Source organism: Somniosus microcephalus, chromosome 9 (genome assembly GCF_052327205.1).
Source record: "Somniosus microcephalus isolate GS21.2 chromosome 9, FLI_Smic_1.0, whole genome shotgun sequence".
Taxonomy (NCBI): Eukaryota; Metazoa; Chordata; class Chondrichthyes; order Squaliformes; family Somniosidae; genus Somniosus; species Somniosus microcephalus.
The window spans coordinates 6,900,043-6,915,346 of NC_140995.1; the positions used below are offsets into that span (position 1 = coordinate 6,900,043).

At 47.7% G+C, this 15,304-nt stretch overlaps 1 protein-coding gene across 4 annotated transcripts in view; it reads right to left on the reverse strand.

The window, feature by feature from the left end:
• greb1 (growth regulating estrogen receptor binding 1) overlaps nt 1-15,304 on the reverse strand; it is a 345,678-nt gene that overhangs the window by 33,476 nt on the left and 296,898 nt on the right. For all 4 annotated transcript variants that reach the window (XM_085996301.1, XM_085996302.1, XM_085996298.1 and 1 more), the window contains 3 exons: nt 6,112-6,214; nt 3,406-3,552; nt 637-779 (listed from right to left, as the gene is read on the reverse strand). In XM_085996301.1, the coding sequence (XP_085852427.1) occupies nt 637-779; nt 3,406-3,552; nt 6,112-6,214 (393 nt within the window). The remainder of the gene's footprint in view (nt 1-636; nt 780-3,405; nt 3,553-6,111; nt 6,215-15,304) is intronic.

Genomic DNA, 15,304 nt, shown 5'->3' on the forward strand with positions numbered 1-15,304 from the left:
AAATTTATTTGAAGATTTAGTTATGTTTTGGGGCTTATAGTATTTATAGGTTTGACAGCTCTTCCCGTCAAACTTATGAATGAAGCATTCCCTGCTACCATTGGCTCCCCATGGCCCATGTGATCCCAGGGGACGCTTCGAACTAACTGCGTCCCTGGGATACGCAAGCACTGCGCGCCGGCAGCTGGAGGAGGCCCAGGATCGGAATCCCACGCGGGCCCACAGCTCAACGGCCGGCACGCAAGGTAAGTGCAGGTCGGGGGCTTACACCCGCGGGAAGCCCCCGACCCGAATTTCTGGGCCATTATGTGAACCGATTCAATAACGTGCCTGCATTATCGCTCCTGTGAATGACACAGCACAAATAAACCGGTCTGATTGTGCAGTCTGTTACAGCAAATGGCTGGTATTATCAGTCTTCCAGCATGAGACTTAGTGGAACTCGTATGTACTATCTGATAGCAATGGGGACTTTGTGCATCTGTTTTGATTCATGCGGAGCGAGAGCTTGCTTGTGGAACTAGACTTCTTTACTTGGGGCACAAAGAGAGTTTGTAGAATGAGCTCAAATAATTGCTCTTTGGATTTCTAAACCACACTGCTGTTGCTTAATTGTCAACCTCGCCACACGCATACCTGGCATCGGGGATTGAAACCCATGTATTCATGGCACTGTTCACAGTGGTGGTATGTGTTATACGCAGCATATTTGGACAACCTCATTCGTGTTGTATGGCGTCGCAGATAGATGTCATCTTCTTTCTTATTGGCTTTATATCCTGTTAAGTTAGGGAACTTTGGTCAGCAACTGGCAGAAACACACAAGGATAGATTTTACTAACTTGTGCTCAGAGTATGGAGCTGAGTACAGTGGGAGTGCACACTTCCATCTATTCATTTAATAAACAGAAAATCCTCCGCTGACCCAAATTCAGGATTCCCACCCCTGGCAGGGAAAGCTCCACTCTGGGAACGCAAATTCGTGGAACAATCTATACACTTGCAGTAGTATAACACTGGGCCAGGAAGCCAAGGTCCGGATGAAAATTGGCACGAAGGGGATGTTTAGGGCATGTAGCTTAACTTCCTATCATCCTGACCTGACCCTGGGGTCCACTAGTTCACAGTTAAATACCAGTGTCTACTCCAATCTTATAACATTAACTTTCTACACCTCATCTTGCATTTAAGTGACATTGCCAGTTTTGGTTTATAACTGGCAATTCCGACCTGTTATCAAATATTAGCCAACCAGCTGGATCTGGAGCGACATCCTCTCTCCCTGCGTCCGAGGCATTTCAGGCAAGCACAGAAGGTGCACTTGTGTTCTGCACTCCAAGAGGCCGATCTTCCTCTCCTGGCACTAACTGGGCGGGAGCAGCGCACTGGACAGTGCATTGATTTTCCAGTCGGTCCTCACCAGCATGGAGTGGGAATACCTCGACACTGGTAGAGGTGCTCTACTGGGGGAGATTAAGAAACTAAGAGGAAGTGCCAGCACTGAAAGGGCAGGTTAACTGGAAGACCCATGAGACCCCCAGAAGATTTTCTAATTTGAAAGGGTGGGATTTTTATTGTGCCAGCTTCTGATTCAGTATAAATTTTTAAGATAAGTTTTGCTGACCAGAAGCTGTGATTTGAATGCCAGTGGTCCTCTGATTTATTTAAAGCTTCCATCACTTGTGAATGAGTTTGAGAGTCTGTGCCATGGCAGTAACAGCAGCAGCACCTAAACAGTAGTCCAGACACTCCTGCAATCGAGCACCACTCTACTGCCGACCTGTATCCGCATCCCCCCACGCCCGAACCCCGCTGGTCTCTCCTCGCCCGCTTGTTGCATGTAAATGACAGCGGGGAGCTGGGGTCAAAGCCTCCTGCACACCCACCCATGTTGCTGCCACTTCCCGGGGTCACAACGGGGAAGGTCGGGGTAGGTCCCAGGAAGCGGTGGAATCAGCCGGAGGTGCTCCATGGAGCCTAAACAACCCAATTACATAACTGAGCAGAGGAACACCGCCCCCTGACCTCCTTAACCCCCCCACCACCGCCCCGACCTCCTTAACCCCCCCACCGCCCCCTGACCTCCTTAACCCCCCCACCGCCCCCCGACCTCCTTAACCCCCCACCGCCCCCCGACCTCCTTAACCCCCCCACCGCCTTAACCCCCCCACCACCCCCGACCTCAACTCCCCCCACCGCCCCCCGACCTCCTTAACTCCCCCCCACTGCCCCCCGACCTCCTTAACCCCCCACCGCCCCCCGACCTCCTTAACCCCCCACCGCCCCCCGACCTCAACTCCCCCCACCGCCCCCGACCTCCTTAACTCCCCCACCGCCCCCGACCTCCTTAACCCCCCCACCGCCCCCCGACCTCCTTAACCCCCCACCGCCCCCGACCTCCTTAACCCCCCCCACCGCCCCCCGACCTCCTTAACTCCCCCACCGCCCCCCGACCTCCTTAACTCCCCCACCGCCCCCCGACCTCCTTAACTCCCCCACCGCCCCCCGACCTCCTTAACCCCCCCACCGCCCCCTGACCTCCTTAACCCCCCCACCGCCCCCTGACCTCCTTAACCCCCCCACCGCCCCCTGACCTCCTTAACCCCCCCCACCGCCCCCTGACCACTTTAACCCCCCCACCGCCCCCTGACCTCCTTAACCCCCCCACCGCCCCCGGACCTCCTTAACCCCCCCCACCGCCCCCTGACCTCCTTAACTCCCCCACCGCCCCCTGACCTCAACTCCCCCACCGCCCCCTGACCTCCTTAACCCCCCCACCGCCCCCTGACCTCCTTAACTCCCCCACCGCTCCCCGACCTCCTTAACCCCCCCCACCGCTCCCCGACCTCCTTAACCCCCCCCCACCGCTCCCCGACCTCCTTAACCCCCCCCCCACCGCTCCCCGACCTCCTTAACCCCCCCACCGCCCCCGACCTCCTTAACTCCCACACCGCCCCGACATCTGCCCACAAATCACCCCCAAACCGCCCCCCCCCCCCCCCGCCGAGCTGTAACTAGCCTTGTGGCAACTGCGAGTAGGTACCAGCATTCTACAGTACTATGTACTGCAATATATTGTTGAACTCGCTGCTAAACTATCTTGCTTCAAACTATCATTTTAACAAGCTAACTGAAAAGAAATAAAATTATACCCCGCAGATGTACATTTCATCTCCCCCACATGCCACCCCCCCCCACCCCACCCGTGTTACCCTTACTTAATGCCACAGGAATGACCCTCCAGGATGTATTTCCAAATCATTGAAGCATTTTGCGCACAGTACCATTGCCTCTCATCAAACAGTGGCCTTCGGTCATTCCTTCAGCTTCTCTCTCTCTATATATGAAACATTTTTTTTTTGCTGGCTATACACTGACAGAATTGAAAATAATGAAATGATTGACCTTTGTTACTTGCAAGGTCCCTGGAATAAACTGGACTTGCATCTTCGTACTTTGAATCGTGAACGGTGGAGTCAAACAGCAGTTTACTGAAAGTCTCCGAATCCGGCCACAGTAAGCTCGGCTGTGGGGCAGGGTCCTCTCTGGCTTCTAAAAAAAAAGCAAATGGAAATAAGGAAACGAGATTTTGAGTTCATCCATTCGATTCTGCTGCTGCGCATTTCCAGTAACAAAGATTCAGTCTTCTGTGCGTAAATGTCTAGCGTTGTAAAACCACAAGAAAATTTGATTTCAGGAGGTATTACTGTGATTTCCTCAATTCATATTGAAACAACCTCGAGTAGCAGAACAAGATCAGCATCACCTCCTGACAAGTTGATAACATCAACATTATTTCCCATTAAGTTAATGATTTATAAGCTTTTTGGGTTTATAATGGCCATTACACCCTTATTGGTTTGAGAAATTAACAGTGAACGTACGAAAGCTTTAAATGTGGCACAACAGGTGGATGGTGGCGAGCTACAAGATGGTAATATAACTGGAGACTACTGCCATCATGTGCCAAATTACAGTCTTATACCTTCTAGTTATATTATTTTCCATATAATCATTCAAAGAAGCTTGTTATTATGTCCACCATTGTGTCAGCTGTGGCTCAGTGGGTAGCACACTCGTCTCTGAGTCAGAAGGTTGTGGGTTCAAGTCCCACTCCAGAGACTTGAGCACATAAATCTAGGCTGACACTCCAGCGCAGTGCTGAGGGAGTGCTGCACTGTCAGAGGTGCCGTCTTTCGGATGAGACGTTAAACCGAGGCCCCGTCTGCTCTCAGGTGGATGTAAAAGATCCCCATGGCATTATTTCGAAGAAGAGCAGGGGAGTTCTCCCCGGTGCCCTGAGGCCAATATTTATCCCTCAATCAACATAACAAAAACAGATTCTCTGGTCATTATCACATTGCTGTTTGTGGGAGCTTGCTGTGCGCAAATTGGCTGCCATGTTTCCCACATTACAACAGTGACTACACTTCAAAAAAGTATTTCATTGGCTGTAAAGCGCTTTGAGATGTCCGGTGGTCGTGAAAGGCGCTATAGAAATGCAAGTCTTTCTTTTCTTTTAACTTCACTGAGCACTGACAGACTAGAGCAAGGAGCTGTCAACAACTGCCGTGATATAAAAAACAGCCTCATAATACTAGGATAAAACCATCCAGAGAACTGAACATTAAAGATATATAGAAGAATAAAGGCAGATTGTTTTTTTTTTTTAAGAAGTGTCTTCAAACCTAAAACTTCCAGCTCCGAGCTCTCACACGATGGTTACAAATTGCTCTATTAACTCGTGTTTTATCGGATCTTCTGAGCCCTCAGGCAGATCACTGCCTTGTAACCAGCCTCCATTTCCTTATTCTCCATTGTTTTGAAATTACGCTGTGGTCTTAATGCAGGTAATTATGAACCGTTAATGGGGGCAATTGTGACTTTGTGCAGTAGTTTAAAACGGGCGACACGGAATCAACAGCCCAGTTTACATCTCTACTGATTTTTTATTTAAAGCGGACTGCCAATTTGCTATTGGCCCCTCTATCGCACAGTCAAAGTTACCCCCAGTCGATGTTCCCTTTAAACCGTGAAGCCACACAGCGATCTAGAGCTCCCGCGCAGCCGGCTTTCAAATAGGAAAAAAACCGCGCTTGCGTGGGAATTTCAATGGTACGTTAAAGGGGCCGCGCACCCAAAAAAAAATTAAAGGGGACACTGCCCCCAATGTGTTCATACGAAATTCCTTCTTCACCCCAACTCAGTTTTCATGGCTGGGTCTGGTTCGGCCACGCATTGCGGCTGCTTCGCAGCCTCCACGCCTGAAACCGGGCTCCGACGAATGTCTACCCCCTCGTGGTCATAAAAAAAATCAGTCTCAGGGAATAAGAAGGGGTCGGAATGAGTTTCGGTTCTATGTTTCATTCTTTTCCCCACATTACAACAGCGACTACGCTCCAACAAAGTACTGCATTGGCCGTAAAGCGCTTTGAGACGTCCGGTGGTCGTGAAAGGCGCTACAGAAATGCAAGTCTTTCTTTCTTTGTAAATAGTTGAAGAGTTACTGAACACAACCAGCTATGCCACCTATCATTTTTTTTCCTCTGTGGGTGTAAGCTGTGTATTCAGCAAAGTTGGATGTTATAAACAGGATCGGATCATGAAATTGTAATAAATTATTAAATACGAGTGAATCTCCTGAAAAGCCAAATATACTGGGCAAAACTTTCAACATCAGTGGGGCAAAAAGCAATAGGAATTGGATCAGGCTTGAGGAAAACCGGGCCAAGTGTATAAAGGGAGGACAATCTGGTAGCAGCTGTTTTATGCCCCCACCAAAGTTGAAAATTTCGCCCACTATTTTATAAGGACCACGTAGTACCATGTAACCCAGATCTACTATTCTGCTTCGAATGTGAAGCTGATTTTCTGTTTTTTTTTTAAACATGTTAACGCTAAGGTCACAGAGGATACAGACATTCTGGCTTCTGTGTCAAATAACTGTCTTTGTTTCTTTATATTTTTTTTTAAAGTGTGACACAGGAATTTTGAAACTTTAACTGTGACAGACAAGAAATGTATGCTATAAAATAGTATTTTTTATAATATTATAGATAGATGTTTGAAGATCATGCCAGGGTCTACGTTAAGTATAAAATAAACACTTACTGAGGTTAATTTCTTCTTCATCATAAACATCTACCTCCATCAGTCGAATCAACATCCTCGACAGAATACTAAGGAATTGCAGGTAAGCTCCCGTCTTCCCCACCTAAGAACAAAGACGTACATTAAAGGGACAAAGCACGTTTACAAAAAACACTCTTTATAAAAACATTAACTTCCACGTCCGATGGACTACAAAACAATAGGGAGCAAAATATGCCTGGAAAAGGCACATGACTACATGGGTCTGAATTTCCGATCGGAGCATTCGTGCGGGCGGATCTGTTAGAAGTATGAATGGGGATATTTAAAAAAACAGTAAAACATTAAATACATTTTTTTTTTAAAACCACATTTAAAATTAATTAAAATGACATTAAATTAAATATTTTAAACAAAAATTTAATTTTTTGAAAAAAATTAAAGTTTTGTACAGGGCTAAAAATAAACTTACTATTTTTTTAAAGTATTTTTAAATTATAAATCAGTGATAACATTTTCTTTTTCTTTTTTTTTTAAACTCTTATGCTGGTAAAAGCAGGCCTTACGCAGGCGTAAGATTTCTAAGTGTTTTCAGCGGGCGGAGGTTCTGCAGAAAGCGGAACTCTCCCCCCCGCAGAGGCCCTTCTCCAGGGCAGGCGTCCGATCTGTCAAGAGGATTCTTCACAGATCGGAAGTGCCAGGTTTTAGCCCATGCACTTCACACGCCTGAAACCGGCACTTGCGAGGCCCCTATGGGCGTGTACACGGCTCGTACACACCCGTGGGGGGTCGCAAAATACGGCCCATGAACTTAGAAGGCATATTAATTTGTTTCAATGTACACTAAAATGCAAGAAAAATAAAAATATAGGGGGAGAAAATCAACTTTCACTCTAAATGGGCGGCAAGTCAACAGAGTGGTTGCTCGATTTGAACGTCAATGCGAGCCCGAGGTCTGAGCGGAATTCAGCATCGGGCCTCATTTGAACAGAGACAGCAAGCTTCGACGGGCATCTTGATGCAGCTCCCCAGTAACAGCCTGATGAATTCAGGCCGGCGCAAAACAGGCGGCTATAAGTTGAATCTCGCTCCCATCGAATCGTATAACTTCACAGCACAGGAGGCAGTCACTCGCCCCACTGCGCCTCTGCCAGCTGCCTGAAAGAGTGATCCACTTTGTCCCATTCCCCTGCCCTTTCCCCGTATCCTTTTCAAATATTTACCTATCTCCCTTTTAAAAGTTATGATGAATATGGATAGCGAGTAGCTGATCGGATATCGCCAGTTTTGCGCCACTGCCCAAAGAAAAAATTAGCCCCACTATTCCAAATTAATTGTCAGCTGTGGCTCAGTGGGAGGCACACTCGCCTCTGAGTCAGAAGGTTGTGGGTTCAAGTCTCACTCCAGGGACTTGAGCACATAAAGCTAGGCTGACACTCCAGTGCAGTGCTGAGGGAGTGCTGCACTGTCGGAGGTGCCGTCTTTCAGATGAGACGTTAAACCGAGGCCCCGTCTGCTCTCTCAGAAGAACGTGAAAGATCCCATGGGCACTATTTCAAAGAGGGGAGTTATCCCCGGTGTCCTGGCCAATATTTATCACTCAATCAACATAACAAAAAACAGATTATCTGGTCATTAGCCCATTGTTGTTTCTGGGAGCTTGCTGTGCGCAAATTTGCTGCTGCGTTTCCTACATTACAACAGTGGCTACACTCCAAAGTACTTCATTGGCTGAAAAGCGCTTTGGGACGTCTAATGGTCGTGGAAAATATAAATGTCTTTCTTTCTAAACACGGCCTAACCAATGTTTTGTACAGGTTTAAGATTACCACTTTGCTTTTTGTGCTCTCCGCCCCTACTTGTAAAACCTAGGATCTCAAAAGCTTTGATTTTACAACTTTACAGAAGGTCGTGGGTTCAAGTCCCACTCCAGAGACTTGAGCACAAAAATCTAGGCTGACGCTCTAGTGCAGTACTGAGGGAGTGGTAAAGCGCTTTGGAACGTCCGGTGGTCGTGAAAGGCGCTATATAAATGCAAGTCTTTTTTTTTTTCTCGTCTTCTTCCAACTTGTCCTCCCATTTTAAAGATTTGTGCATCTGAACCCCAGTCTCTCTGCTCCTCTCCTCCTTTCAAATCTTTACCATTTGGTGTAGATTCTCCCGCCACAGTCATTCTCCCAAAATGTATCACCTCGCATTTCTGTGCATTAAATGGCATCTCCAACAGCATTGCTCATTGCTACTGTGGAGAGCAGTAAAGATAATTAGAAAGTCTTTACAGCATTATGAAAGACTAAAGTGAGCATTAATCGAGTGTCGCATTACAATAACACAATGGGAGTAAAATTGGGTGCCTTTGCGCCTCACGTTAGGGGCGCGAACGGCATTGCGATCGGACACGGCGCTGACATTGACTCCCGCCATATTCGGAGGGAGTTTTGCGGCGGCGTTACGGCGTTGTGCCCCAATCTCCTTCGCCCAGAGATCGTGACATCATCACTGTGCGCGTCGCCCCGGTCCCAAAAGTTCCTTCCGCCCCGTGCAGCACCGGTCGAAAACACACACATATCTGAATGGCAATAGATTGGGAGAAGGGGAAGTGCAACGAGACCTGGGTGTCCTTGTGCACCAGTCGCTGAAGGTAAGCATGCAGGTGCAGCAGGCGGTTAAGAAGGCAAATGGTATGTTGGCCTTCGTAGCGAGAGGGTTCGAGTACAGGAACAAGGATGTCTTGCTGCAGTTATACAGGGCCTTGGTGAGACCACACCTTGAGTATTTTGTGAAGTTCTGGTCGCCTTATCTAAGGATGTTCTTGCCATGGAGGGAGTGCAGCGAAGATTCACCAGACTGATACCTGGGATGGCAGGAATGACGTATGAGGAGAGATTGGGTCGATTGGGCTTGTACTCACTGGAGTTTAGAAGAATGAGAGGGGATCTCATTGAAACTTATAAAATTCTGACAGGACTAGACAGACTAGATGCAGGAAGGATGTTCCCGACGGTCGGGGAGTCCAGAACCAGGGGTCACAGTCTAAGGATAAGAGGTAAGCCATTTAGGACAGAGATGAGGAGGAATTTCTTCACCCAGAGAGTGGTGAACCTGTGGAATTCTCTACCACAGAAGGCAGTAGAGGCCAATTCATTAAATATATTCAAGAAGGAGTTAGATATATTTCTTAAGGCTAAAGGGATCAAGGGATACGAAGAGAAAGCAGGGACCGGGTACTGAATTTGGATGATCAGCCATGATCACATTGAATGGCAGAGCAGGCTCGAGGGGCCGAATGGCCTACTCCTGCTCCCATCTTCTATGTTTCTATGTAACACCGACAGCCGCAGGAGGCGAGCATCGTGCAGCCGGCCGCTTCGGGGGCGATGATTAAAGGCGAGGTGGCCGAGATAAGTAAAAAAAAAACTTACCATCATAAATCAATATAATATTGTCTGGTCACAAAGTATTGGCATCAGTACCGATGGAGCAAAGTCTGTGGAGTAGTGATGCTCCCAATGCGATGTGGGTGCATTGCAGTATACAGAGGGAAACACTCGCTGCCAAAAGCAGGCCTACCAACATGGAGGTGGTGCTGGACAATGCTGTGAAGATGGTAAACTCTATAAAAGCTCAACCCTTGAATTCCAGAATATTTTCCGCTCTATGTAATGAGATGGGAAGCGAGCACGTCAATCTACTGGTCCACACGGATGGTTCGATGGCTGTCACGTGGCAAGATCTTGGCACGTTCCTTTGAACTTCACTCCGGGGTCAAGTTATGATACAAAGCTGGGTGGGAATGTAAGTTGTGAGGAGGATGCAAGGAGGCTTCAAGGGGGTATAGACAGGAATATAATGTGGAGAAATGTGAAGTTATCCACTTTGGTAGGAAAAATAGAAAAGCAGAGTATTTTTTAAATGGAGAGAGATTGGGAAATGTTGGTGTTCAGAGGGACCTGGGTGTCCTTGTACACGAATCACTGAAAGTTAACATTCAGGTACAGCAAGCAATTGGGAAAGCAAATGGTATGTTGGCCTTTATTACAAGAGGATTTGAGTGTAAGAGTAAAGACGTCTTACTGCAATTATATAGGGCCCTGGTGAGACCACACCTGGAGCATTGTGGACAGTTTTGGTCTCCTTACCTAAGGAAGGATATACTTGCCATAGAGGGAGTGCAACGAAGGTTCACCAGACTGGTTCCTGGGATGGGGGGATTGTCCTATGAGGAGAGATTGAGTAGACTAGGCCTATATTCTATAGAGTTTCGAAGAATGAGAGGTGATCTCATTGAAACATACAAAATTCTTACAGGGCTTGACAGGGTAGATGCAGGGAGGATGTTTCCCCTGGCTGGGGAGTCTAGAACCAGGGGTCACCGTCTCAGAATAAGGGGTCGGCCATTTAGGACTGAGATGAGGAGAAATTTCTTCACTGAGAGGGTGGTGAATCTTTGGAATTCTCTACCACAGAGGGCTGTGGCGGCTCAGTCATTGAGTATATTCAAGACAGAGATCGATAGATTTTTGGATATTAAGAGAATCAAGGGATATGTGGATAGTGCAGGAAAGTGGAGATGAGGTAGAAGATCAGCCATGATCTTATTGAATGACGGAGCAAGCTCGAGGGGCCGAATGGCCGACTCCTGCTCCGATTTCTTATGTTCTTATTCTTTACAGATCACCCGCTATGTATCATAGAACTATTAAGCCATTGTTTAAGTTGTAAATGTGTATTATAATTTGTACATTTTCCACAATGCTTGGGCATTAAAGGGGTTAAAATATTGTGTGCTGGTAGGGGTACGCGGGCAGCTGGGAGATCTGGAAGGGGCTGCACAATAAGTAAGGTTTGGGAACCTCTGGCATATGCAAAGGGCCCAACGTCTGCTTCAGGCACCGGGTAAAGGACTCCTCGTTTGTCCTTACCCAATATGGCGGGCAGCACGGTTCTGTCGGAAGTGCGCACGCTCTTCCCCGCCCGGCATATTGGGGACAGAAGGCCGTGTAGCGCCTGAAAGACAAGCGTTACACGGCCCAATTCATAGGGCACCGTGTTTATCTTTGATTTGGGTATAGGCCGAGAGGCAGCGGTGTCGACATTTGCAGATGAATCCAAAAGCAGGAGGTATAGTTAATTCTTTAGAAGACCGAAGGAAACTGCAAAGGGATATTGATAAGTTGGGAGGAATGGGCTAAAAAAAAACTGGCAGACGGAATTCAATGTCAGTAAGTGCGACAGGCAATCCTAAACAATTATGTTAACTGAAAAAAGGCAACAAAAAAAACCTACACAAGTTGGAAACAAACAGCAACAACAACTTGCATTTATATAGCGCCTTTAACGTAGTAAAAGGTCCCAAGGCGCTGCACAGGCGCGATTATCACCAGCATTTGACACCGAGCCACATAATCAAATCAAATCAAATCAACTTTTATTGTCATTGTTAGTGCACAAGTGCAGTACAACGAAATGTAGGCTTGCGAAATGTAAGGAGCTATTAGGGCAGGTGACCAAAAGCTTGGTCAAAGAGGTAGGTTTTAAGGAGTGTCTTAAAAGGAGGAAAGAGGCGGAGAGGTTTAGGGAGGAAGAACAGGTCAGTCAGGATCTGTCGAGAGAAAGGACAAGTTAATGTTTTGGGTATAAACCCTCCGTCTGAACGGCAATAAAAAGGAACTGCATTTCAGACAGAAAAAGAACAAAGAAAAGGGGGAAGAAAAAAAAAATCACCCACACGAGAGAGGAAGTAGGGTAGAATGACCTGTAAATGTGCTTAAAAAGAAAAACAGGAGATCGTTCAACGGCTGAGGTGATATTAACACGAGATGATAGGAAGAAGCATAATAAAAGGAATTAATGACAAAAGGGAGACGAAGAATGTGTGAATAGCTGAGGCAGTGGGGGAGGTCAGTCGTGTCTCACATTGAAACAGGAGAATCTGGCAAAGCAGGACAGGTTTCACTGACCCGACGGGAGGGAACCTGGGCCAACACTGACAACAAGTGCAGACGGTGCTTTGATCCTTTCTTCTTCCTCCTTACTTTTTTAAAAATCCTCCTTATTTATTCAGTTCTACCAAAGGATTACACCCCCAAAATTCACTCATCTGCTCGCTACAGGGTAACTTCACTCTGCGAAAATCAAATGAAGCTTCTGGATTGTGGGCGATAGGCCAGCTTGTGGGAACTGCCATGAAATCACTGAAAGGGAAACGGTATTTAAAACTTGAAGTGTAGATAGTATCAATCATCTTTTTTTATGCACATTTCACTTTCTCTCTCTCTCTTAGGCTGTCCCTCGGAACCGAGGATGACTTGCTTCCACACTAAAAAAGTGAGTTCGCAGGTGACTGATGAGTCCAATGCGGGACCTACAGTCTCTGTCACAGGTGGGGCAGACAGTGGTTGAAGGGGCGGGTGGGGTGGGGTGCTTGGGTTGACGTGCGCTCCTTGCGCTTGGCTTCCGCTTGCTCCCAGCGAAGAGACTCGAGGTGTTCGGGGCCTTCCCGGATGCTTCTCCTCCACTTTGTGCAGTCTTGGGCCAGGGATTCCCAGGTGTCGGTGGGGATGTTACACTTTTTCAAGGAGGCTTTGAGGGTGTCCTTGAAGTGTTTCCTCTGCCCACCTGGGGCTCTCTTGCCGTGCCGGAGCTCCGAGTAGAGCGCTTGTTTTGGGAGTCTCGTATCGGGCATGCGGACGATGCGATTTCATTTTATACAACAACTTGTATTTATATAGCGCCTTTAACATAGTAAAACATTCCGAGGCGCTGCACAGGAGTATTATAAGACAAAAGAATTTGACACCGAGCCACATAAGGATAAATTAGGGCAGGTGACCAAAAGCTTGGTCAAAGAGGTCGGTTTTAAGAAGCGTCTTAAAGGAGGAGAGAGAGGTAGTGAGGCGGAGAGGTTTAGGCAGGGAATTCCAGAGCTTAGGGCCCAGGCAACAGAAGGCACGGCCACCAATGGTGGAGTGATTATAATCCGGGATGCTCAAGCGGGCAGAATTAGAGGAGCGCAGATATCTCGGGGGGTTGTGGGGCTGAAGGAGATGAAGTTCTTTATGACCTCCTTTGACATTACCCATCACTCTTTGTTTATCCAGTATCTTTACAATCCATGTGGTTTTTAACTGACACATTGTGCACATTACATTTGTATAGAATTACAGGATGGAAAAAAATCGGAGCATCAAGGCCCCAAATTTACTGATTGTTTTTGGTGAGCTTGGGGCTTAGAAGCAGTGTACGGACAACTGTGTCAGTGGATTCTGGGACAGGACCCATTGCCACAGGTTTTCCTCACACCGTGATTGCAGTGCTGTAGTTTCAATCGTCACCCGGGGCCTTCCATGCACGCGCTTGCCAAAGCTGCTGGCAGCTCAGAAGAATATATTAAAATGCAGATGTTGGAAGCCCAGGACCCGTGAATTGTGCTCCTAGTGCACAAAGAGTTAATTCCCAACCAGTTAAAAGAGGCGCACCTGCTGCCAGGATCAGCTGAGACCGGACGTGCTTTCCGTTGGAGCCTGCAGACCGGAGTTACAGAAGAGCATTTAACATGTTCTGATTACACCTGGTTAGAGCGGGATTTGCCCCAAACAGCGTGCGGGCTTCCAAGACCACCGGGATATTTCTGCCACAACCAACAGGGAGAGATTCCGAGTTCCAGGTATGAGAATCCAAATGGACATTCCCTTGTTTGCAATGTTAATGGAGGAGGAGGAAGAGGAGGAGCAAGAGGAGGAGGAGGAGGAGGAGGATGATGATGAGGAGGAGGAGGAGCAGGAGGAGGAGGAGGAGGAAAGGTGGGCACGACAGCAGATGCGGAGGATGCGACTACCCCTCCCGCCCCTCGATTTACGGGCCACACAGATCTTAAGATTACTTTGAGTACCTCTGCATGAGAAAAACTAATTGAAACATATAAAATTCTGACAGGGCTAAACAGACTGGATGCAGGGAGGATGTTTCCCCTGGCTGGGGGGTCTAGAACGAGGGGTCACAGTTTCAGGATACGGGGTAGGACATTTAGGACTGAGATGAGGAGAAATTTCTTCACTCAGAGGGTGGTGAACTGTGGAATTCTCTACCACAGAAGGCTGTGGAGGTCAAGTCACTGAATATATTTAAGAAGGAGATAGATAGATTTCTAGACACAAAAGGCATCAAGGGGTATGGGGAGAGAGCAGGAATATGGTATTGAGATAGAGGATCAGCCCTGATCATGTTGAATGGCAGAGCAGGCTCGAAGGGCCGAATGGCCGACTCCTGCTCCTATTTTTCTATGTTCAAGAAACTCTTTATTATCTGGCACCAACGGGACCGGCGTGGTGCCAGTTTATCAAAAAGTCCGGATTACAGAGAGGTATAGTTTAAAAGGTACGAGAGCTCCGTACACAGCAACAAATCCAGGCTTCCCTGTTGCTTAGCAACATGTGCAGGAACTCCGGCCACAGACCAAGCGTCCCTGTTGCTTAGCAACAAGTGCACGAACCCCAGTTACACAGCCACAGATCCAGGAACTGCCATTAATATGAAGTAAAACTTACCTGAACCTACTCCTGAATTTTGCCGGTTAAGAGAGTGTTTCCGGTTCTATGTTACTAAAAATATGCGCCACCTTTGGCAATAGAGAGACTGCACCCGCTCCTATATGAAGACTTGCAGCTAAGATTATCTGCCTGGACTGCTCTGCCTGCGGCGGTGAAAGTGACGACCACACTCAACCTCCTTCGCCAAAGGTTCATTTCAAGCAGCCGCTGGGGGTCTGTGCAATATCACGGAGGCATGAATCCGTCGGGTAACTTGACACACTTCTCAGAAGAGTTAGAGGGGGAAAAATTCGTGCACGCCGAGAGAATTGGCAGTGTCACCGGAAACTCGAGTTAACGGCCGTTGAAAATGGCCGCAGCTCTACCGGTGAAAAGTTGGCGCTGGGGTCTGGTGATGTGTAGCACAGCGTTAACTTGCCATGCAAGGCCCTCCTGGTGGCGTTAGTGGAGGCCTCCAACCCGAAGTTCCCGTCCACAGTTGCCGTTGCAGCTTCTCACAGCCTCTGGGAGCGAGGCTGTGGCGTTCACAAGGCATTGTGGGCAATTAAAGGGGCCGTGCATTCAGCACTAATAAAAATTACAAGGCAGGGAAAAAAATGCAGCTTTCATCTCTTACTGCCTTTCGAAAAAAAATCACCATTAAAAAGCAGTCCCAAATGGGAGTC